This window comes from Ranitomeya imitator, chromosome 7 (assembly GCF_032444005.1).
Source record: "Ranitomeya imitator isolate aRanImi1 chromosome 7, aRanImi1.pri, whole genome shotgun sequence".
Classification (NCBI taxonomy): Eukaryota; Metazoa; Chordata; class Amphibia; order Anura; family Dendrobatidae; genus Ranitomeya; species Ranitomeya imitator.
This window is the reverse complement of record NC_091288.1, coordinates 14,695,685-14,714,822: the sequence shown is the minus strand read 5'-3', so window position 1 is coordinate 14,714,822 and position 19,138 is coordinate 14,695,685. Positions and strand designations below refer to the sequence as shown.

The 19,138-nt window shown below is 45.8% G+C and overlaps 1 protein-coding gene across 1 annotated transcript in view; it reads left to right on the top strand.

Moving 5' to 3' along the window:
* Positions 1-6,781: 6,781 nt before the first annotated feature.
* The window catches only part of ABCB6 (ATP binding cassette subfamily B member 6 (LAN blood group)), a 33,317-nt gene continuing 20,960 nt past the window's right edge, over positions 6,782-19,138 (top strand). Inside the window, exons 1-3 of the mRNA XM_069732761.1 lie at positions 6,782-7,030; positions 15,737-16,277; positions 18,863-19,000. Coding sequence (XP_069588862.1) covers positions 15,759-16,277; positions 18,863-19,000 — 657 coding nt within the window. The 5' untranslated portion in view covers positions 6,782-7,030; positions 15,737-15,758. The remainder of the gene's footprint in view (positions 7,031-15,736; positions 16,278-18,862; positions 19,001-19,138) is intronic.

Below are 19,138 nucleotides of genomic sequence, written 5' to 3'. Positions count from 1 at the left end.
CTGAGTTAAGTGGATGTGAGCTCCCAGGACCTTTCCGTCCGCACTGCGAGCGTGAAAACTTCAGGGAAGTGAAAGGAGTTCACCACGAGACACAAAGCTGAGCAGGCACTCCCAGCTCAGTGTGTCTGCTGGATGGCAGGCTGTATAGTCGCATCATGCAACAATGCAGCCCGAAGTGCAAGGTGCCAAGACTAATACAGTGGTGCACACAAAAAACACTGGTCTATGGAAGTTCTCAGGGACCCTCGGTCCTCTTTTCGAGTGGCAGTTTGACTGTTGTTGGTATCCTATGGTAGCAATACCTTACTAAAACTACACAGCTCCACTTTCAGAAGCGGGTGAGAATGATCAACCAGATTATGTGTAAATTCCTCAGTTACACAATTGCAAAAATTACAATAATGCAGGTTATATGGACTGTCATCTATTGTATGACGGCAACGTATCTGGCAACATGGTCGCATTGGCCCCAAAGCACTCCCCTGATGAGCATTGACGAAAGCGGGAGGGATGGGGGATTTTATAGGAGCGCCGATCACTGTGTGTGTGAATGGGAGTGATCAGTGTGTAGTATATAACACCTCCCAGTACAAGTGAGACCTCCTCAGGATTTGCCTGTATCATATTGCAGCCCTTACACGTGAATATGGTGCATGATGACCCATGAGACAGATGTGGGACACACCATGAAAGAAGGGTCTGATTAGTGGCAAGCAGGGTTGTTTGCGTGACAAGCCAATTTCTTGCAACACCTGCAATATACCTATCTATATGCAAACGTATAAAAACTGATGCATGGATTTGAGTTGGACATAGAGAAACGGTATATTTATCCCAGTTCATATAGCCTATTGTAGTTTACTGTGGAATTTACACATGATCTGGTTGATGATCTCCACCCGCTCCAGAAAGTGGAGCTGTGTACAGTTACAGTAAGGTATTGCTACCTTATGATACCAACACCTGTTAATCTGCCATTCAAAAAGAGGACTTGGGGTCCGTAAGGTCTTTCATAGACCAGTGTGTTTTTTGTGTGTACCACTGTATTTGTCTTGGCACCTTGCACTTTAGGTTATATATGTATTTTATTATTATACCTATTAAAAGTTATATTTTACTCCAAAACGCTGATTTCAATTAAGACTAGTTGGACATAACCATTTGCTATATTCCAACAATGCAACCTACCATCTAGCTGTAGCAGAGCTAGACACATCGCGAGACAAATAGATTATTATCTTCTCGGCGGACAGGTGAGGAATATGGTTGTTTATTATTCTGTTACAGGGGACATTGGCTTCAGTGGACTGGGAATTGATGCGAGTATAGCCGGTTTGGTTTAATTTAGATTGCTTAAAGGGAATCGGTCACCCCAAAATCTATCAATAAAAAAAATGTATTAACCTGATCACTAAATGGCGTAGTGAGAAAAAAAAATTGAAACGCTAGAATTACATTTTTTTTGGTCGCCATGACATTGCATTAACATGTAATAACGGCCGATCAAAAGAACGTATCTGCACCAAAATGGTATCATTAAAAACGTCGGCTCACAAAAAATAAGCCCTCACCTGACCAGAGATCCCGAAAAATGGAGATGCTATGGGTATTGGAAAATTGCGTATTTTTTTTTTTAGCAAAATTTGGAAAAAATTTTTTACCACTTAGATAAGACGTAACCTAGTCATGTTTGGTGTCTATGAGCTCGTAATGACCTGAAGAATCACAATGGCAGCTCAGTTTTAGCATTTAGTGAACCTAGCAAAAAAGCCAAACAAAAAACAAGTGTGGGATTGCACTTTTTTTTGCAATTTCGCCACACTTGGAATTTTTTTCCTGTTTTCTAGTACATGACATGCTAAAACCAATAATATCGTTCAAAAGTGCAACTTGTCCCGCAAAAAACAAGCCCTCACAAAAAAGCAGGTGGAAAAAAAATGCACCAAATATGCATACATGTGAACATAGCCTTAGGTGCAGACTTTGCTGCAGCGGATAGGTAGATGTGACCATATAGGAACCTCAGGGGTGGACATCCTGACCACTGAATTTACCTACTTTTGCTGCAGAGTAGGACTGGTTGTCACCCAGCTTTTCTGTACATATTGGAGGAGCGATCCGTATCTAATCCATTAGGATCCAGTTCGATATCTGGCTTGTACCAAGACAGGACGGAGATCGATGGCGGCTGCTTGTTACTGAGGGGCCATTACTGGTCACTTATCTGATTTGTGATTTGTCAATATCTGTCGGCAACAATGAAGCAGCAGAACCTCTGGCTCCAGAACCGGCTGCTTGTATTCCCTCCGAGTATGAAGCATCCCACTATATTATCAGCAGATTTGTCATCTATCATTCACAACCCCAAAACTCACAGCGAGCCTCCAGAAAATCTTCAAGGGCCTGACTCACCATTCGTGGGGATCATTTTTAAATCCCTTTTCTTTTTTTTTATTTCCTTGAATTCTTTGTCATTTTTAGAAACACATTCTTCAAAATGTTTTTATCTTTTTCCTTTTTTGGTGTTTTTTTTTTTTTTAGGACAAAAAGTCGTACGATCTGTTAAAATGTTGCACACAACTTTTCACATTTGCATAAAAATTTCTGGCCTATAACAAGTTATTCCAGGGGTGACTGGAGTACATTTCTGCAAAAAAAAAAAATATATATTTTTTTTAAATTGCAAGTAATGAATGAGAAATAAATATAAATCATTAAAACCACATTCACAATGACGAACAGAGGGCGCCTCACCGCGAATGAAGGTAACTACAGGTCATTGACCTAGTTTCCATTCATTCGCTGGGATTTTACAGCCACGAGCACAGCTGCATTATAGCAGAGCTCCTGGCTGTAAAAAAAATTAACCCCTTCAGATGGATTTACATCGTGGGACGTTACAGATCTACGGAAGGTATGTATATTGTTGGTTTATTATTTTTTCTTTGTCACAGAGCGAGGGTCTTCAGCTAGTGGATTGAGCGTACAATAAAATATTACAACAAACGGTGTGTTTATTTCATTAAAATACTTTTTAATAATGTGTGTTTTTTTTAAACTTTCATACAATTGGATTAATAATGGATAGGTGTCATAATTGACGCCTCTGCAATATTAATCTGGCTTAATGTCACCTTACAATAGCAAGGTGGCATTAACCCTTCATTACCCCATATCCCACCGCTACACGGGAATGGGAAGAGAGTGGCCAAGTGCCAGAATAGGCGCATCTTCCAGATGTGCCTTTTCTGTGGTGGCTGGGGGCAGATGTTTTTAGCCAGGGGGGGCCAATAACTATAGACCCTCTCCAGGCTATTAATATCTGCCCTCAGTCACTGGCTTTACCACTCTGGCGGAGAAAATTGCACGGAAGCCCACGCCAATTTTTTCCGCCATTTAACCCTTTAATAGCTAGAACGGCCAAATTTTGCACATACACACTACTAACATTAGTAGTGTGGAATATGCAAAAAAAAAAAGGGGGATATGAGATGGCTTACTGTATGTAAGCCATGTCACAAATCATGTTGGGTTTTTGAAGGAGATAGCAAAAGCCGGCAATTGAATTACCGGCTTTTAAGCTATCTCGCGCTGGATGAAATATTAATATATATATATACATATATAGACAGTATATATGTTTATTATTTTTTGAGCATATGGATCCCTTGTATATCCGTATGTCGGTTTTGCAGTACGGATTACATATGGAGGATGCCATGCCATGCGCAAAATACGCTGACACACCCTGCCTACGGAGGAGATACGGACCACTATTTTGGGGACTTTTCAGCGTATTACGGCCGTAAAATACGGACCGTATTGTCTTACGCCGAGTGTGACGCCGGCCTAAGTAGGAAATAGACTTCAAAATTGGTGCAACTTAATAGAAGAATTTAGCGCAAAACGAAACAGCTTAAAACAAGAAAAATATCCACAAATGCAATAAATGAATCGGCTTTAGCCATTCAGTGCACACAAAGGATGAAATGTGCGGATTACCCCCATATCATTTCTGCGGTAATATCTGGAGTGGCGTTTGGCGCAGGTTCACACAGGAAGGTATCCTAAAAGTTCTGCAAATTTCATCCTTTCATTTTTTGATTTTGCAGTTTCCCTTTTTCCTCCAGGCGTTACCGTAATTTACCATAATTTTAGATTTGTATTGATCAGACTTTTACGGATGTGTCGATACCGAATATGCCTACTTTTTTCAATTTTTATGTATTTTTGGTCTGGGAAAAAGGAAAGGATGGGTGGTGATTTCAAATATTTTATTATTTATTTTTTGCTACTTTTTGCATATTTATTTTAGTTCACCTGGGGGAGTGGGACCTGTGAATCCTTGATTATTTGCAGCACGTTCTGAAATATTTTAGTATGAGCACAATGGCCGGGATTAAAGAGAACTACACTCTTGACTAATTAACCACCTTAGATGCTGTGGACAAAAGCAACCGTAGCATCTACCGTAAGTGGTTCCACTGGAGACTCCAAAAAAAAAGATATATGAAAGAGTCCTTAGACGTGGATTTTAGCTTTCAGACTAAAATCCGTCAAGAAGTGACAGCTCAGTGATCTCTCCTGTGAATTGAAAGCAAAGAGTTGAAAAAAAAAACAAATTCCACAGAAATCACCGGGGGTTGGATTTCAGTCGGATTTTACACTGATTTCAAATTATACAGCTGGCACTCTGCTTTATTAGCCAGGATCAGAGATAACTCTGATCCCAACTGCTTAAATGCTGACTGCAGCATCTAATGGGTTAAACAGGGGAAAGGGGCTTCCATTACCATCCTATGGACATATGGGTCCTACAGGCTCACAGATTTATGATAAAAAGAAATGCTACAAAGCAGAAGTAGTGCAATGTATTCTATGAACAGAGTCTCCATGGTCAGCGCTCACTAAAGACAATGACCGGCCTTGCAAGAACACAATGGTCACCGCTGCAGTCCATCCCTGTGCTGGGATGGACATTCCTTTTAAACGAAAATATTTCCATTTACTGAGAGCAAGATGAGATTTTGAACAATGGGAGAATTTGGTACATAATTGTTTATTTATATAGCACCATTAATTCCATGGTGCTGTACATGAGAAGGGGTTACATACAGGGTTATAGATATCGTTTACAGTAAACAAATTTACAGTGACAGACTGGTACAGAGGGGAGAGGACCCTGTCCTTGCGGACTTACATTCTTCGGGATAATGGGGAAGAGACAGAAGGTCGGGGGTGAGGCGGCTCGGGTGGTGGTGAGGCGGCAACTCGGGTGGTGGTGAGGCGGTAGCTGCTCTGGTGGTGGTGAGGCAGCAGCTCGGGTGGTGGTGAGGCAGCAGCTCGGGTGGTAGTGAGGCGGCAGCTGCTCTGGTGATGGTGAGGCGGCAGCTGCTCTGGTGGTGGTGAGGCGGTAGCTCGGGTGGTGGTGAGGCAGCAGCAGCTCTGGTGGTGGTGAGGCGGCAGCAGCTCTGGTGGTGGTGAGGCGGTAGCTGCTCTGGTGGTGGTGAGGCGGCAGTTGCTCTGGTGGTGGTGAGGCAGCAGCTCGGGTGGTGGTGAGGCGGCAGCTCGGGTGGTGGTGAGGCGGCAGCTGCTCTGGTGATGGTGAGGCAGCAGCAGCTCGGGTGGTGGTGAGGCAGCAGCTGCTCTGGTGGTGGTGAGGCAGCAGCAGCTCGGGTGGTGGTGAGGCCGCTGCTCTGGTGGTGGTGAGGCGGCAGCAGCTCTGGTGGTGGTGAGGAGGCAGCAGCAGCTCTGGTGGTGGTGAGGCGGCAGCAGCTCTGGTGGTGGTGAGGCGGCAGCAGCTCTGGTGATGGTGAGGCGGCAGCAGCTCTGGTGGTGGTGAGGCGGCAGCAGCTCTGGTGCTGGTGAGGCGGCAGCTCTGGTGGTAGTGAGGCGGCAGCAGCTCTGGTGGTAGTGAGGCGGCAGCAGCTCCGGTGATGGTGAAGCAGCTGCTCTGGTGGTGGTGAGGCGGCAGCTCTGGTGGTGGTGAGGCTGTAGCAGCTCTGGTGATGGTGACGCAGCAGCTCTGGTGGTGGTGAGGCGGTAGCAGCTCTGGTGATGGTGACGCAGCAGCTCGGGTGGTGGTGAGGTGGCAGCTGCTCTGGTGGTGGTGAGGCGGTAGCAGCTCGGGTGATGGTGAAGCAGCTGCTCTGGTGGTGGTGAAGCGGCAGCAGCTCTGGTGGTGGTGAGGCGGTAGCAGCTCTGGTGATGGTGACCCAGCAGCTCTGGTGGTGGTGAGGCGGCAGCAGCTCTGGTGGTGGTGAAGCAGCTGCTCTGGTGATGGTGAGGCAGCAGCAGCTCTGGTGATGGTGAGGCAGCAGCTCGAGTGGTGGTGAAGCAGCTGCTCTGGTGGTGGTGAAGCGGCAGCAGCTCAGGTGGTGATGAGGCGGCGGCAGCTCAGGTGGTGGTGAGGCGGCAGCAGCTCGGGTGGTGATGAGGCAGCGGCAGCTCAGGTGGTGATTAGGCAGCAGCAGCTCAGGTGGTGGTGAGGCAGCAGCAGCTCAGGTGGTGGTGAGGCGGCAGCAGCAGCTCAGGTGGTGGTGAGGCGGCAGAATGGTTATTGCAGGCAAGTAATTCTAATAATTATTTGGCTGAGTGGCTGAATGGCATGACATTGGCTGGTCACACTCAGTGCTGGCTCAGGATGCCAGAGGGGGTCAGTGATTGATCGCATTGTGCCCCTGCAGAAGCTGAGTCACTGTACACAGAGGCTCCTGCTGAGTCATAGGCAACATGACGGGCGCAGGGACCCAGAGGCGCGCTGCCAGCTGCAGGAGAGCATGCGCTCTGCAAGTCAGTGAGACAGACTGAGCTGGGGTCACAGAGACAGCAGGGAGGACGGGGCACGGGCATGCACTGCAGACCGGCGATTGCTGAACACTGCTGGATGCATGGAGACTGGGACAGGCTGAGAGACTGCAGCATGTGAACAGAGAGACTGCCAGAGAGATCGGAGACAGTCACAGGATAAAACTTACAGCAAGAGACTGAAGCCTGAATGAGAGTGCTGTGCATCGAGAAGAAGGTCCAGGTAAGAGACAGCTCAGAGACTGCTGCATGGAAAAAGACAGCTAGAGACAGACTCAGCTCAGAGACTGCTGCATGCAAATAGACAGCTAGAGACAGACTCAGCTCAGAGACTGCTGCATGCAAATAGACAGCTAGAGACAGACTCAGCTCAGAGACTGCTGCATGCAAATAGACAGCTAGAGACAGACTCAGCTCAGAGACTGCTGCATGCAAATAGACAGCTAGAGACAGACTCAGCTCAGAGACTGCTGCATGCAAATAGACAGCTAGAGACAGACTCAGCTCAGAGACTGCTGCATGCAAATAGACAGCTAGAGACAGACTCAGCTCAGAGACTGCTGCATGGAAATAGACAGCTAGAGACAGACTCAGCTCAGAGACTGCTGCATGCAAATAGACAGCTAGAGACAGACTCAGCTCAGAGACTGCTGCATGCAAATAGACAGCTAGAGACAGACTCAGCTCATAGACTGCTGCATGCAAATAGACAGACAGAGTCAGCTCAGAGACTGCTGCATGCAAATAGACAGCTAGAGAAAGACCCAGCTAATAGACTGCTGCATGCAAATAGACAGCTAGAGACAGACTCAGCTCAGAGACTGCTGCATGCAAATAGACAGCTAGAGACAGACTCAGCTCAGAGACTGCTGCATGCAATTAGACAGCTAGAGACAGACTCAGCTGAGAGACTGCTGCATGCAAATAGACAGCTAGAGACAGACTCAGCTCAGAGACTGCTGCATGCAAATAGACAGCTAGAGACAGACTCAGCTCAGAGACTGCTGCATGCAAATAGACAGCTAGAGACAGACTCAGCTCAGAGACTGCTGCATGCAAATAGACAGCTAGAGACAGACTCAGCTCAGGGACTGCTGCATGCAAATAGACAGCTAGAGACAGACTCAGCTCAGAGACTGCTGCATGCAAATAGACAGCTAGAGACAGACTCAGCTCAGAGACTGCTGCATGCAATTAGACAGCTAGAGACAGACTCAGCTGAGAGACTGCTGCATGCAAATAGACAGCTAGAGACAGACTCAGCTCAGAGACTGCTGCATGCAAATAGACAGCTAGAGACAGACTCAGCTCAGAGACTGCTGCATGCAAATAGACAGCTAGAGACAGACTCAGCTCAGAGACTGCTGCATGCAAATAGACAGCTAGAGACAGACTCAGCTCAGAGACTGCTGCATGCAAATAGACAGCTAGAGACAGACTCAGCTCAGAGACTGCTGCATGCAAATAGACAGCTAGAGACAGACTCAGCTCAGAGACTGCTGCATGCAAATAGACAGCTAGAGACAGACTCAGCTCAGGGACTGCTGCATGCAAATAGACAGCTAGAGACAGACTCAGCTCAGAAACTGCTGCATGCAAATAGACAGCTAGAGACAGACTCAGCTCAGAGACTGCTGCATGCAAATAGACAGCTAGAGACAGACTCAGCTCAGAGACTGCTGCATGCAAATAGACAGCTAGAGACAGACTCAGCTCAGAGACTGCTGCATGCAAATAGACAGCTAGAGACAGACTCAGCTCAGAGACTGCTGCATGCAAATAGACAGCTAGAGACAGACTCAGCTCATAGACTGCTGCATGCAAATAGACAGCTAGAGACAGACTCAGCTCAGAGACTGCTGCATGCAAATAGACAGCTAGAGACAGACTCAGCTCAGAGACTGCTGCATGCAAATAGACAGCTAGAGACAGACTCAGCTCAGAGACTGCTGCATGCAAATAGACAGCTAGAGACAGACTCAGCTCAGAGACTGCTGCATGCAAATAGACAGCTAGAGACACTCAGCTCAGAGACTGCTGCATGCAAAGAAATGGCTAAAGACTGACCAAGCTGAGAAACTGCTTTATTCAGAGAGACAGACCCAGCTCAGAGACTGCTGCACTACACAGAGAGAGTAGGAATATCTGACCACGTGAGACTGTTTCCCTGAGACCACCTTGCTATTACATAAGTGACCACTAACATCCCAGCAGCCTGATAGACTGCAGGTGAGAGACAAGGACACATAATGTTAATTATTATTTAAGGTATGTCTCTTAAAGGGACGTGCGGGCGAGGGCTGTGTGCATTCCTAGAATGTGTTTTTGGGGTTGGATACATTGTATCAGTGTGTTGCTAGGTTACCCATTGTTGTATCATGTTGGCATCTGTTCCTTAATGGTAAAATAAAAAAATATAAAATGGCGCAGCGTAAGACATCGCTGACCCGGCGACACTCGTGTGTCCAGTGTATAAATCAGTAATAATGAACGACTTCCGTTTTCTGTGTCCCTTTATTATTGATGATGTGACTCGTGGAATAGTAATACAGCATGCAGCCACTGTCTGTGAATGGGGCGGTCACGTGCAGTGTAAAGGCAGCACTTGTGTGAATTTTTGTGTCCGGGCTCTGCGGTAATGGTGCGCTGTGTGATTGTGGTAGAGTCGTACGTGTGTGAACAGCTCCAGGGACCGTAATGGCTGCGTGTACATCCGAGAATAACGGACGTCAGAGCGAGGTGAGGAAGGGTCAGTGTGAACTTGGCCCAATGGATGAACTGCAGCCTCGACCCCATAACAACCAGTCATGGCCCAATGCAAGATGATTCCAGGGCGGCTGAAAATGCAAATGTCGTCCCACCACTGTCTGGTGGCACCTAACCCAGTCAGGCTTGTGTGTGTGCGCTAGGCCTCAGTATCCTCGTCTCCATAGCGATGGGTCAGTTGCCTTCTGCTGTGTAGCGATCACTATAATGTCGTAGACGTCAGCAGAATCTCTCAGCGTTCCGACATTGGGAAATGAACTATTCACTTCGGACATGATCAACCTAGTGATCCCCAAATTATAAAAATAAAATAACAGATAGGACCCACCCTCCCCGGGTCTCTGACGCTTCTATGACTGATTGGCTGCTGCGGTGATGTGTGTTGTCCACATGACTTCACTGCTGCAGCCAATCGCTAGGACAGAAGCAGCGGTAGAGAGCCAGCACTGGACCCGGGGAGGGTGAGTACTATCTGATTTTGTAACTTTACATGAGTTATATCTTTTGGGAGCAAGTGCTTTGTTTTTTTTTGTTTTTTTTTTTTAAGTGAAAAAATCTTTTTAACTGCATTATCACTGACATGGAGGATTGAGGGAAGAAACAAAACCAAAGAGGTCAACAGTGCAGTCTAGAGAGGAACTACATACTACAAGTGTAAGGGCTAATGCCGCGCCATCTGCTGCCAGGTCAGCCTAGCCCCTCCATAGCATAACCCTGTAGCTGTTGTATAAGGCTCCATCCATTGGGCCCAATCTCTTCATCAGCCCAGGACGTCTCTCTGCACTCATGTTACTACTGTAAGTCCATAAGTCTTTCATCAATGGAACTTCATATCAGTCTGTCTGTTTTAAAAACTCCTTGCATCTGTGCCAGTGCTGGATGTCCTTGGTTGTCATTCCTGGATTTCATTTTTTTTTCTCTGCAGCCTTTATCCATTTATTGACTTCTCTTTGTAAGAGCTGATATGTCTCCCAAGATTTGGGTCAATATACACTGTGCTTTCTTTCTCTTGTTGAGAGATGTGGTTTACCTTTTATTAAAGACGTACAAGTGGTTTACCTTTTATTAAAGGTGTACAGGCGGTTTACCTGTTATTAAAGGTGTACAGGTGATTTACCTTTGCTGTCTCTTATTGAACGCTTTGGTTCTGTATCTGGGTCCGGTTGTATCTGCTCACTTGTAGTTTTTGGGCTGGCAATGACTTCAGCCATTTGTGCAATAGGGCTAAGCAACAGCACATGTGAAAAAGATCTGAGTATACTAATACATCACAGACTGCACATGAGTCAACAGTGTGATGCAGCAGCAAAAAAGACAAACACAATTATGGGTTGCAGTAAAGTGAAGTAATGATCCCCCTCTACTCCTCCTTGGTCCGACCTCATCTGGAATACTGTGTCCAGTTCGGTTTAAAAAAGGACATGAACAAACTAAAGCAAGTTCAGAGAAGAGCGACCAAAATGGTGAGCGGGCTGCAAAGTATGTCCTACGAGGAACTGTTAAAGGATCTGGGAATCTTTAGTTTGCAAAAAAGAGGAGGCTTAAAGGGAACCTGTCACCCCGTTTTTTGAGATTGAGATATAAATACTGTTAAATAGGGCCTGCGCTGTGTGTTACTATAGTGTATGTAGTGTACCCCGATTCCCCACCTATGCTGAGAAATAACTTACCAAAGTCGCCGTTTTCGCCTGTCAATCAGGCTGGTCAGGTCGGGAGGGCGTGTTCACAGCGCTGGTTCTTCCTCAGCTTTACGTTGGTGGCGTAGTGGTGTCCGCATGTTGAGGTGACTAATCCACTGTGGGCACGTGAACAAGCAGCGCGCGATCTGCGCTGTCATCCCTTTCGTCGGTGGGGGCGGCCATCTTCCTGGGGCCACGTGTGCGCAGATTGAGTGCTCTGCTGCACGGGGCTTCAGGAAAATGGCCGCGGGATGCCGCGCGTGTGCATTAGAGATCGCGGCGGCCATTTTCCCAAAGCCGAGATGCAAACTCGGCTTTGGGAAAATGGCCGCCGCGATCTCTAATGCGCACGCGCGGCATCCCGCGGCCATTTTCCTGAAGCCCCGTGCAGCAGAGCACTCGATCTGCGCACGCGCGGCCCCAGGAAGATGGCCGCCCCCACCGACGAAAGGGATGACAGCGCAGATCGCGCGCTGCTTGTTCACGTGCCCACAGTGGATTAGTCACCTCAACATGCGGACACCACTACGCCACCAACGTAAAGCTGAGGAAGAACCAGCGCTGTGAACACGCCCTCCCGACCTGACCAGCCTGATTGACAGGCGAAAACGGCGACTTTGGTAATGTATTTCTCAGCATAGGTGGGGAATCGGGGTACACTACATACACTATAGTAACACACAGCGCAGGCCCTATTTAACAGTATTTATATCTCAATCTCAAAAAACGGGGTGACAGGTTCCCTTTAATAGCTGTCTACAAACATCTGAAGGGCTGTCACAGTGTAGAGGGATCATCATTATTCTCATTTGCACATGGAAACACGAGAAGCAATGGAATGAAACTGAAAGGGAGAAGATACAGATTAGATAGAAAAAACTTTTTTACAGTGAGGGAGATCAATGAGTGGAACAGGCGGCCATGAGAGGTGGTGAGTTCTCCTTCAATGGAAGTCTTCAGAGGCCGGACAGACACCTGTCTGAGATGGTTTAGTGACTCCTGCATTGAGCCGGGGGTTGGACACGATGACCCTGGAGGTCCCTTCCAACTCTAACATTCTAGGATTCAGAAATCTGATCACTGTCAGTTTTCTCTTCTTATTTCCAGTGACATCATCACATTATCTTCCAGGTCCCCAGTGAAAGTAACAGCGCTGCGAATACTAGTTTGTCTTGTTTTAGGGCTGAGGTTTCTGTATCCATCAAAGATTCCTTCTGCTGCTCTGATTTGGAGTTTGATACATTTTTCTTCTGTAATGTAGACACATTTTCTGCAACTAAAAAAAAAATGTCTGTTTTGTGATTAAGCTGCGGTCACTGCGTATTCATCCCTATATTTTGCATATAGTCTAGAATCTATCTGCAGACATCTGATCGTTATAGTCCGGGTTCGGGTCTTCCTTTCTGTTACCCCTTATTCCAGGTGTGTATGGGACTTTGTATAGTTGTCCTGTCCCTTATTGTTTTGGCTAGGCTTCCATTTGTTTTCATGAATTTATCCCATTATCACTTGTATGTGGGATTCCGCTGACACTTGTCACTTATTTTTGTTACATAGTCTCTTAGTATAGAGGGGAGTGAATACATTTGCAGAGCCCTGGAGCAGCGTTCATGTGACCGCCAGGTGGGAGCGCTGCGATCCTCCTCCTGCCTGCGGGGGTCTCCGGCTCCTCTTCTAATTTGCAGCTCGGCACAATCTCAGGAGACTAACTGGAGATGCCAGCAGGTACAGAGAGGTTGGCTGGGCTCCCATCCGGCAGCCACGGAATAATGACGTGGTCGTGGGAATTGATTTGCTTATCTCTATCTTTTAGTTTATGCAATACGTAAAGTTTTTTGTTTTTCATTACATAAGTGACTATATCTTGGATAGTCCTCTATAAAGGTTACTATATACCCACTACCTGCGGGTAAAGCTGCTGTATACTCCTACAGTCCATACACAAGCCGGTACCTGTGCCGGATCGGGGGGGGGGGGGGTTGGCACGGACGCAATATTCGGTAGCAGTTATGTAATATCTATGGCCAGGATTTTTCTGGCATCACATACAGTAACACGATCTTTTGGTGAGTTCCCACCTATAAACCTATAAACCGGTTGCAAGAAAACGAGGTCACACAATAATAACATTACACAACCATGACGTGCCGCTGTATTGTTCACATAGTGAATTCCGCTAATGGTGTCCATATTACGTCCCTCCCCGTCCATGTAAAATGCTGACCTCATCATGACTGGTCGCAAAATGCATCATCCTGGAGGGAGCATTCTCCTGTTATCACTCACAGGGGAGGAAAAGCAAACACAAAATAGGAAATAAGTTAGCCTGCCTGGTCACAATCCATGTATTCACCATTATAGTCCACATAGTGGTTCCTACAGAAGTGACGCTCACACAGACCACCATGTCCGGACCTGCCGGGGGTCTTTTGACTTGAACGCCATAGTCTCTAGAGTACATGCCTCGCAGCCGGTCTGGACATCGCAGTCTGTACTCCAACCGTGAATATCGGACGGGTGAGACCGGACTATAGGAGAGAACAGATAAGCTAAGAAGAAAAAAAAAGCCAAAACCTTTTCCAGAATCCGCCCTCTGCTCCAGCACTGCTGCTCCAACCATCTCTGCTGGAGCAGAAAAGATCACACCGTGACCACCCACAATGACCTGACCACTGAGGCCACTGATTGGCTACAGGTTCAGATGACTGGTGGTCAGGATGTCGTCTCTTCTGGTCCGGCAGGCACCGCTGGAGCAAGGGGTGGGATTTTCTGTGTATGGGATACAACTTTTAAGCTTGGCATATGTAGTAAGTTTCGCCCTTTCGGCTTCATCTGGGAATTCTTAGATGTGTGTTCCTATGGATAGGCAACCACAATGTTTCAAGTGGGTACCACAAGGCTCTGTCCTGTTCCCAGTGTTGTTCAACAATTTTATAAATGATATAAATAAAAGAACTGAAGGTAAACTAATCAGATGATGTAAAGCTAGGAGGGATAGCTAATACTAGAGAAGACAGAGGATTCAGAAGGATCTAGATAAGCTTGAACAATGGGCAGCGACTAATAGAATGGTATTTAACAAGAGAATTGCAAGATTCTACACCTGGGCAAGAAAAACAAAAATTACATCTATAGAATGAGAGGAATAGAACTAAGCAACAGCACGTGTGAAAAAGACTTGGGTATACTAATAGATCACAGACTGTACATGAGTCAACAGTGTGATGCAGCAGCAAAAAAGGCAAACACAGTTCTAGGATGTATTAAAGAGAAGCACAGAGTCTAGATCACGTGAAGTAATTATCCCCCTCTACTCCTCCTTGGTCAGGCCTCATCTGGAATACTGTGTCCAGTTCTGGGCTCCCCATTTTAAAAATTACATTGGAAAAACTGGAGCTAGTTCAGAGAAGAGCCACCAAGATGGTGAAAGGACTGTATGTCCTACGAGGAACGGGTAAAGGATCTGGGAATGTTAAGCTGCAAAAAAAATATTTTTCTAATATCTAATCTGTATCTTCTCCCTTTCAGTTTCCAGTTTCATCCCATTGCTTCTCGTGTTTCCATGTGCAAATGAGAATAGTAATGATCCCTCTAAACTGTGACAGCCCTTCAGATATTTCTAGACAGCTATTAAGTCTCTTCTTATCCCTCTTTTGACATTGAGGTCCCTTCCAACGCTAACATTCTAGGATTCTATATTGTGCTGTATATTATTCCTTTAGAATGGGAGTAAGCAGGCGACTTTACCTACCGTATTCTATATGTCCTTATACTGGAGGTGTAACATCGGGCAATACTGCCAATATATACCGTACATCTGACAGAAGGCAGACGAGGAGGAAAATACCGAATGCAATGTCCAAATGAAATAGAGAAAAAAACAATACTTAGAAAAGTAAAACCACATAATAATAATAATCTTTATTTTTATATAGCGCTAACATATTCCGCAGCGCTTTACATTTTGCACACATTATCATTGCTGTCCCCGATGGGTCTCACAATCTAAATTCCCTATCAGTATGTCTTTGGAATGTGGGAGGAAACCGGAGTACCTGGAGGAAACCCACGCAAACACGGGGAGAACATACAAACTCTTTGCAGATGTTGTCCTTGGTGGGGTTTGAACCCAGGACTCCAGCGCTGCAAGGCTGCTGTGCTAACCACTGCGCCACCGTGCCGCATACACACTGATAAATAATATATCGTAGCCATATGGAGATAAAATGGTACCAATGTGAGGAAGATTACCTGGGTGGTCAGAGAGGTGAGTGCGGCGCACACCCCGACGCGCGTTTGTCATCAAGGAATGCTTTTCTCCCACTGACAGCAAGCAGAGTTCTTGAAAGTGGTGAGGATATTATACACAAGGTATAATGGAAAATCGGAGAAACTTTCATTGTGCAAGACATAAACGTTTCTTTTTGTGTAATTCCATAACTGTCTCTTAAACATAACTAAGTAATGATACTTGTATTTTTTAGGCATTTGACTCGTGTTGGAAGGATGGCAGTGCTAGGAAGTTACTGTGAGCACAATGGCAGCGTGTCCCAGGCCTGGATGGACCATGGACTGTCTCCTTGTTTTTACTTCACCTTGGTCCCATCTGTTCTTCTCAGCTTCTCTTTTCTACTGGGGACCTTGCAGTCCGTCTTCTATGCCAAGCATAGCCGGACAATGGAGCCCAAGTATGTCCCCAAGTCTCGTCTGTACCGCCTGCAGCTGGCACTGACCATTGTGCTGATATGCCAGGCCCTGGGAGGGCTGATCTGGCAGGCGGCCGGCACGGCGGTCCTGTATGGCTACATGATAGTACACGGCTGCCTGTCCGCAGGGGCATGGGGCTTCAGCATCTGGCTGCTTCATTTGGAGCGGACGCGGGCCCTGGAGCGAGAGCGGAGCAGGGGCCACGGGGTGGTGCTCCTTTTGTTTTGGGCGCTGGCCTTTGCTGCAGAGAACTTAGCCTTTATATCGTGGATGAGTCCGCACTGGTGGTGGACATCGATGGACAACGTGCCCCAGAAGGTGAGCCCTGCGACCTCTATACATACATTACTTACAGATACGGACCTGATGTCGTTCTCCGCACAGGACCAGAGTATGGTAACTGCTACATCAGCAATTGTAGCACAACAGCCACGTCCATAGGAGTACATTAAAGGGGTATTCCAGTGCTGAGACTGATAATCTATCGTCAGGATACAGATCAGCGGAGGTTCATCACCCGCCACCTCCACCGCTCAATCCACGCCTGGAGCCACCATACCAAGCTCGGTCAAGGGGGACTTGTCAGGGAGTCACAAAAACACTGAACTTTAGGAAGGCAAAGTTTGAACAGCTTAGAGATGCCCTTAATCTGGTAGACTGGGACAATATCTTCAGAAATAAGAATACAGATAATAAATGGGAAATGTTTAAGAACATCCTAAATAGGCAGTGTAAGCGGTTTATACCTTGTGGGAATAAAAGGACTAGAAATAGGAAAAACCCAATGTGGCTAAACAAAGAAGTAAGACAGGCAATTAACAGTAAAAAGAAAGCATTTGCACTACTAAAGCAGGATGGCACCATTGAAGCTCTAAAAAACTATAGGGAGAAAAATACTTTATCTAAAAAACTAATTAAAGCTGCCAAAAAGGAAACAGAGAAGCACATTGCTAAGGAGAGTAAAACTAATCCCAAACTGTTCTTCAACTATATCAATAGTAAAAGAATAAAAACTGAAAATGTAGGCCCCTTAAAAAATAGTGAGGAAAGAATGGTTGTAGATGACGAGGAAAAAGCTAATATATTAAACACCTTCTTCTCCACGGTATTCACGGTGGAAAATGAAATGCTAGGTGAAATCCCAAGAAACAATGAAAACCCTATATTAAGGGTCACCAATCTAACCCAAGAAGAGGTGCGAAACCGGCTAAATAAGATTAAAATAGATAAATCTCCGGGTCCGGATGGCATACACCCACGAGTACTAAGAGAACTAAGTAATGTAATAGATAAACCATTATTTCTTATTTTTAGTGACTCTATAGCAACAGGGTCTGTTCCGCAGGATTGGCGCATAGCAAATGTGGTGCCAATATTCAAAAAGGGCTCTAAAAGTGAACCTGGAAATTATAGGCCAATAAGTCTAACCTCTATTGTTGGTAAAATATTTGAAGGGTTTCTGAGGGATGTTATTCTGGATTATCTCAATGAGAATAACTGTTTAACTCCATATCAGCATGGGTTTATGAGAAATCGCTCCTGTTAAACCAATCTAATCAGTTTTTATGAAGAGGTAAGCTATAGACTGGACCACGGTGAGTCATTGGACGTGGTATATCTCGATTTTTCCAAAGCGTTTGATACCGTGCCGCACAAGAGGTTGGTACACAAAATGAGAATGCTTGATCTGGGGGAAAATGTGTGTAAATGGGTTAGTAACTGGCTTAGTGATAGAAAGCAGAGGGTGGTTATAAATGGTATAGTCTCTAACTGGGTCGCTGTGACCAGTGGGGTACCGCAGGGGTCAGTATTGGGACCTGTTCTCTTCAACATATTCATTAATGATCTGGTAGAAGGTTTACACAGTAAAATATCGATATTTGCAGATGATACAAAACTATGTAAAGCAGTTAATACAAGAGAAGATAGTATTCTGCTACAGATGGATCTGGATAAGTTGGAAACTTGGGCTGAAAGGTGGCAGATGAGGTTTAACAATGATAAATGTAAGGTTATACACATGGGAAGAAGGAATCAATGTCACCATTACACACTGAATGGGAAACCACTGGGTAAATCTGACAGGGAGAAGGACTTGGGGATCCTAGTTAATGATAAACTTACCTGGAGCAGCCAGTGCCAGGCAGCAGCTGCCAAGGCAAACAGGATCATGGGGTGCATTAAAAGAGGTCTGGATACACATGATGAGAGCATTATACTGCCTCTGTACAAATCCCTAGTTAGACCGCACATGGAGTACTGTGTCCAGTTTTGGGCACCGGTGCTCAGGAAGGATATAATGGAACTAGAGAGAGTACAAAGGAGGGCAACAAAATTAATAAAGGGGATGGGAGAACTACAATACCCAGATAGATTAGCGAAATTAGGATTATTTAGTCTAGAAAAAAGACGACCGACTGAGGGGCGATCTAATAACCATGTATAAGTATATAAGGGGACAATACAAATATCTCGCTGAGGATCTGTTTATACCAAGGAAGGTGACGGGCACAAGGGGGCATTCTTTGCGTCTGGAGGAGAGAAGGTTTTTCCACCAACATAGAAGAGGATTCTTTACTGTTAGGGCAGTGAGAATCTGGAATTGCTTGCCTGAGGAGGTGGTGATGGCGAACTCAGTCGAGGGGTTCAAGAGAGGCCTGGATGTCTTCCTGGAGCAGAACAATATTGTATCATACAATTATTAGGTTCTGTAGAAGGACGTAGATCTGGGTATTTATTATGATGGAATATAGGCTGAACTGGATGGACAAATGTCTTTTTTCGGCCTTACTAACTATGTTACTATGTTACTATGTCATCACAGCGCCATACACTGAGTAGTGGCCACTCCTGGGTACTGCGGCTCAGATTACTGGAGGAACTGACAATGTTTTCATTTACAGGTGCAGTTCGGCCTGTGGACTCTACGATACCTCTGCACATTGTTCCTCTTCACACTGGGATTTATGGCCCCAGGACGACCACCCAAGCCATACATTATCCTCATCAATGAAGATGAAAGAGATATTGAGAACACGCAGGTGAGAAAAGACGATATAATATTACTGAATATTTGATGATTGAAATAGCGATGATCACGAATATAGCGACTATAATACCGCCCCTATGTACAAGAATATAACTACGATAATACTGCTCCTATGTACAAGAATATAACT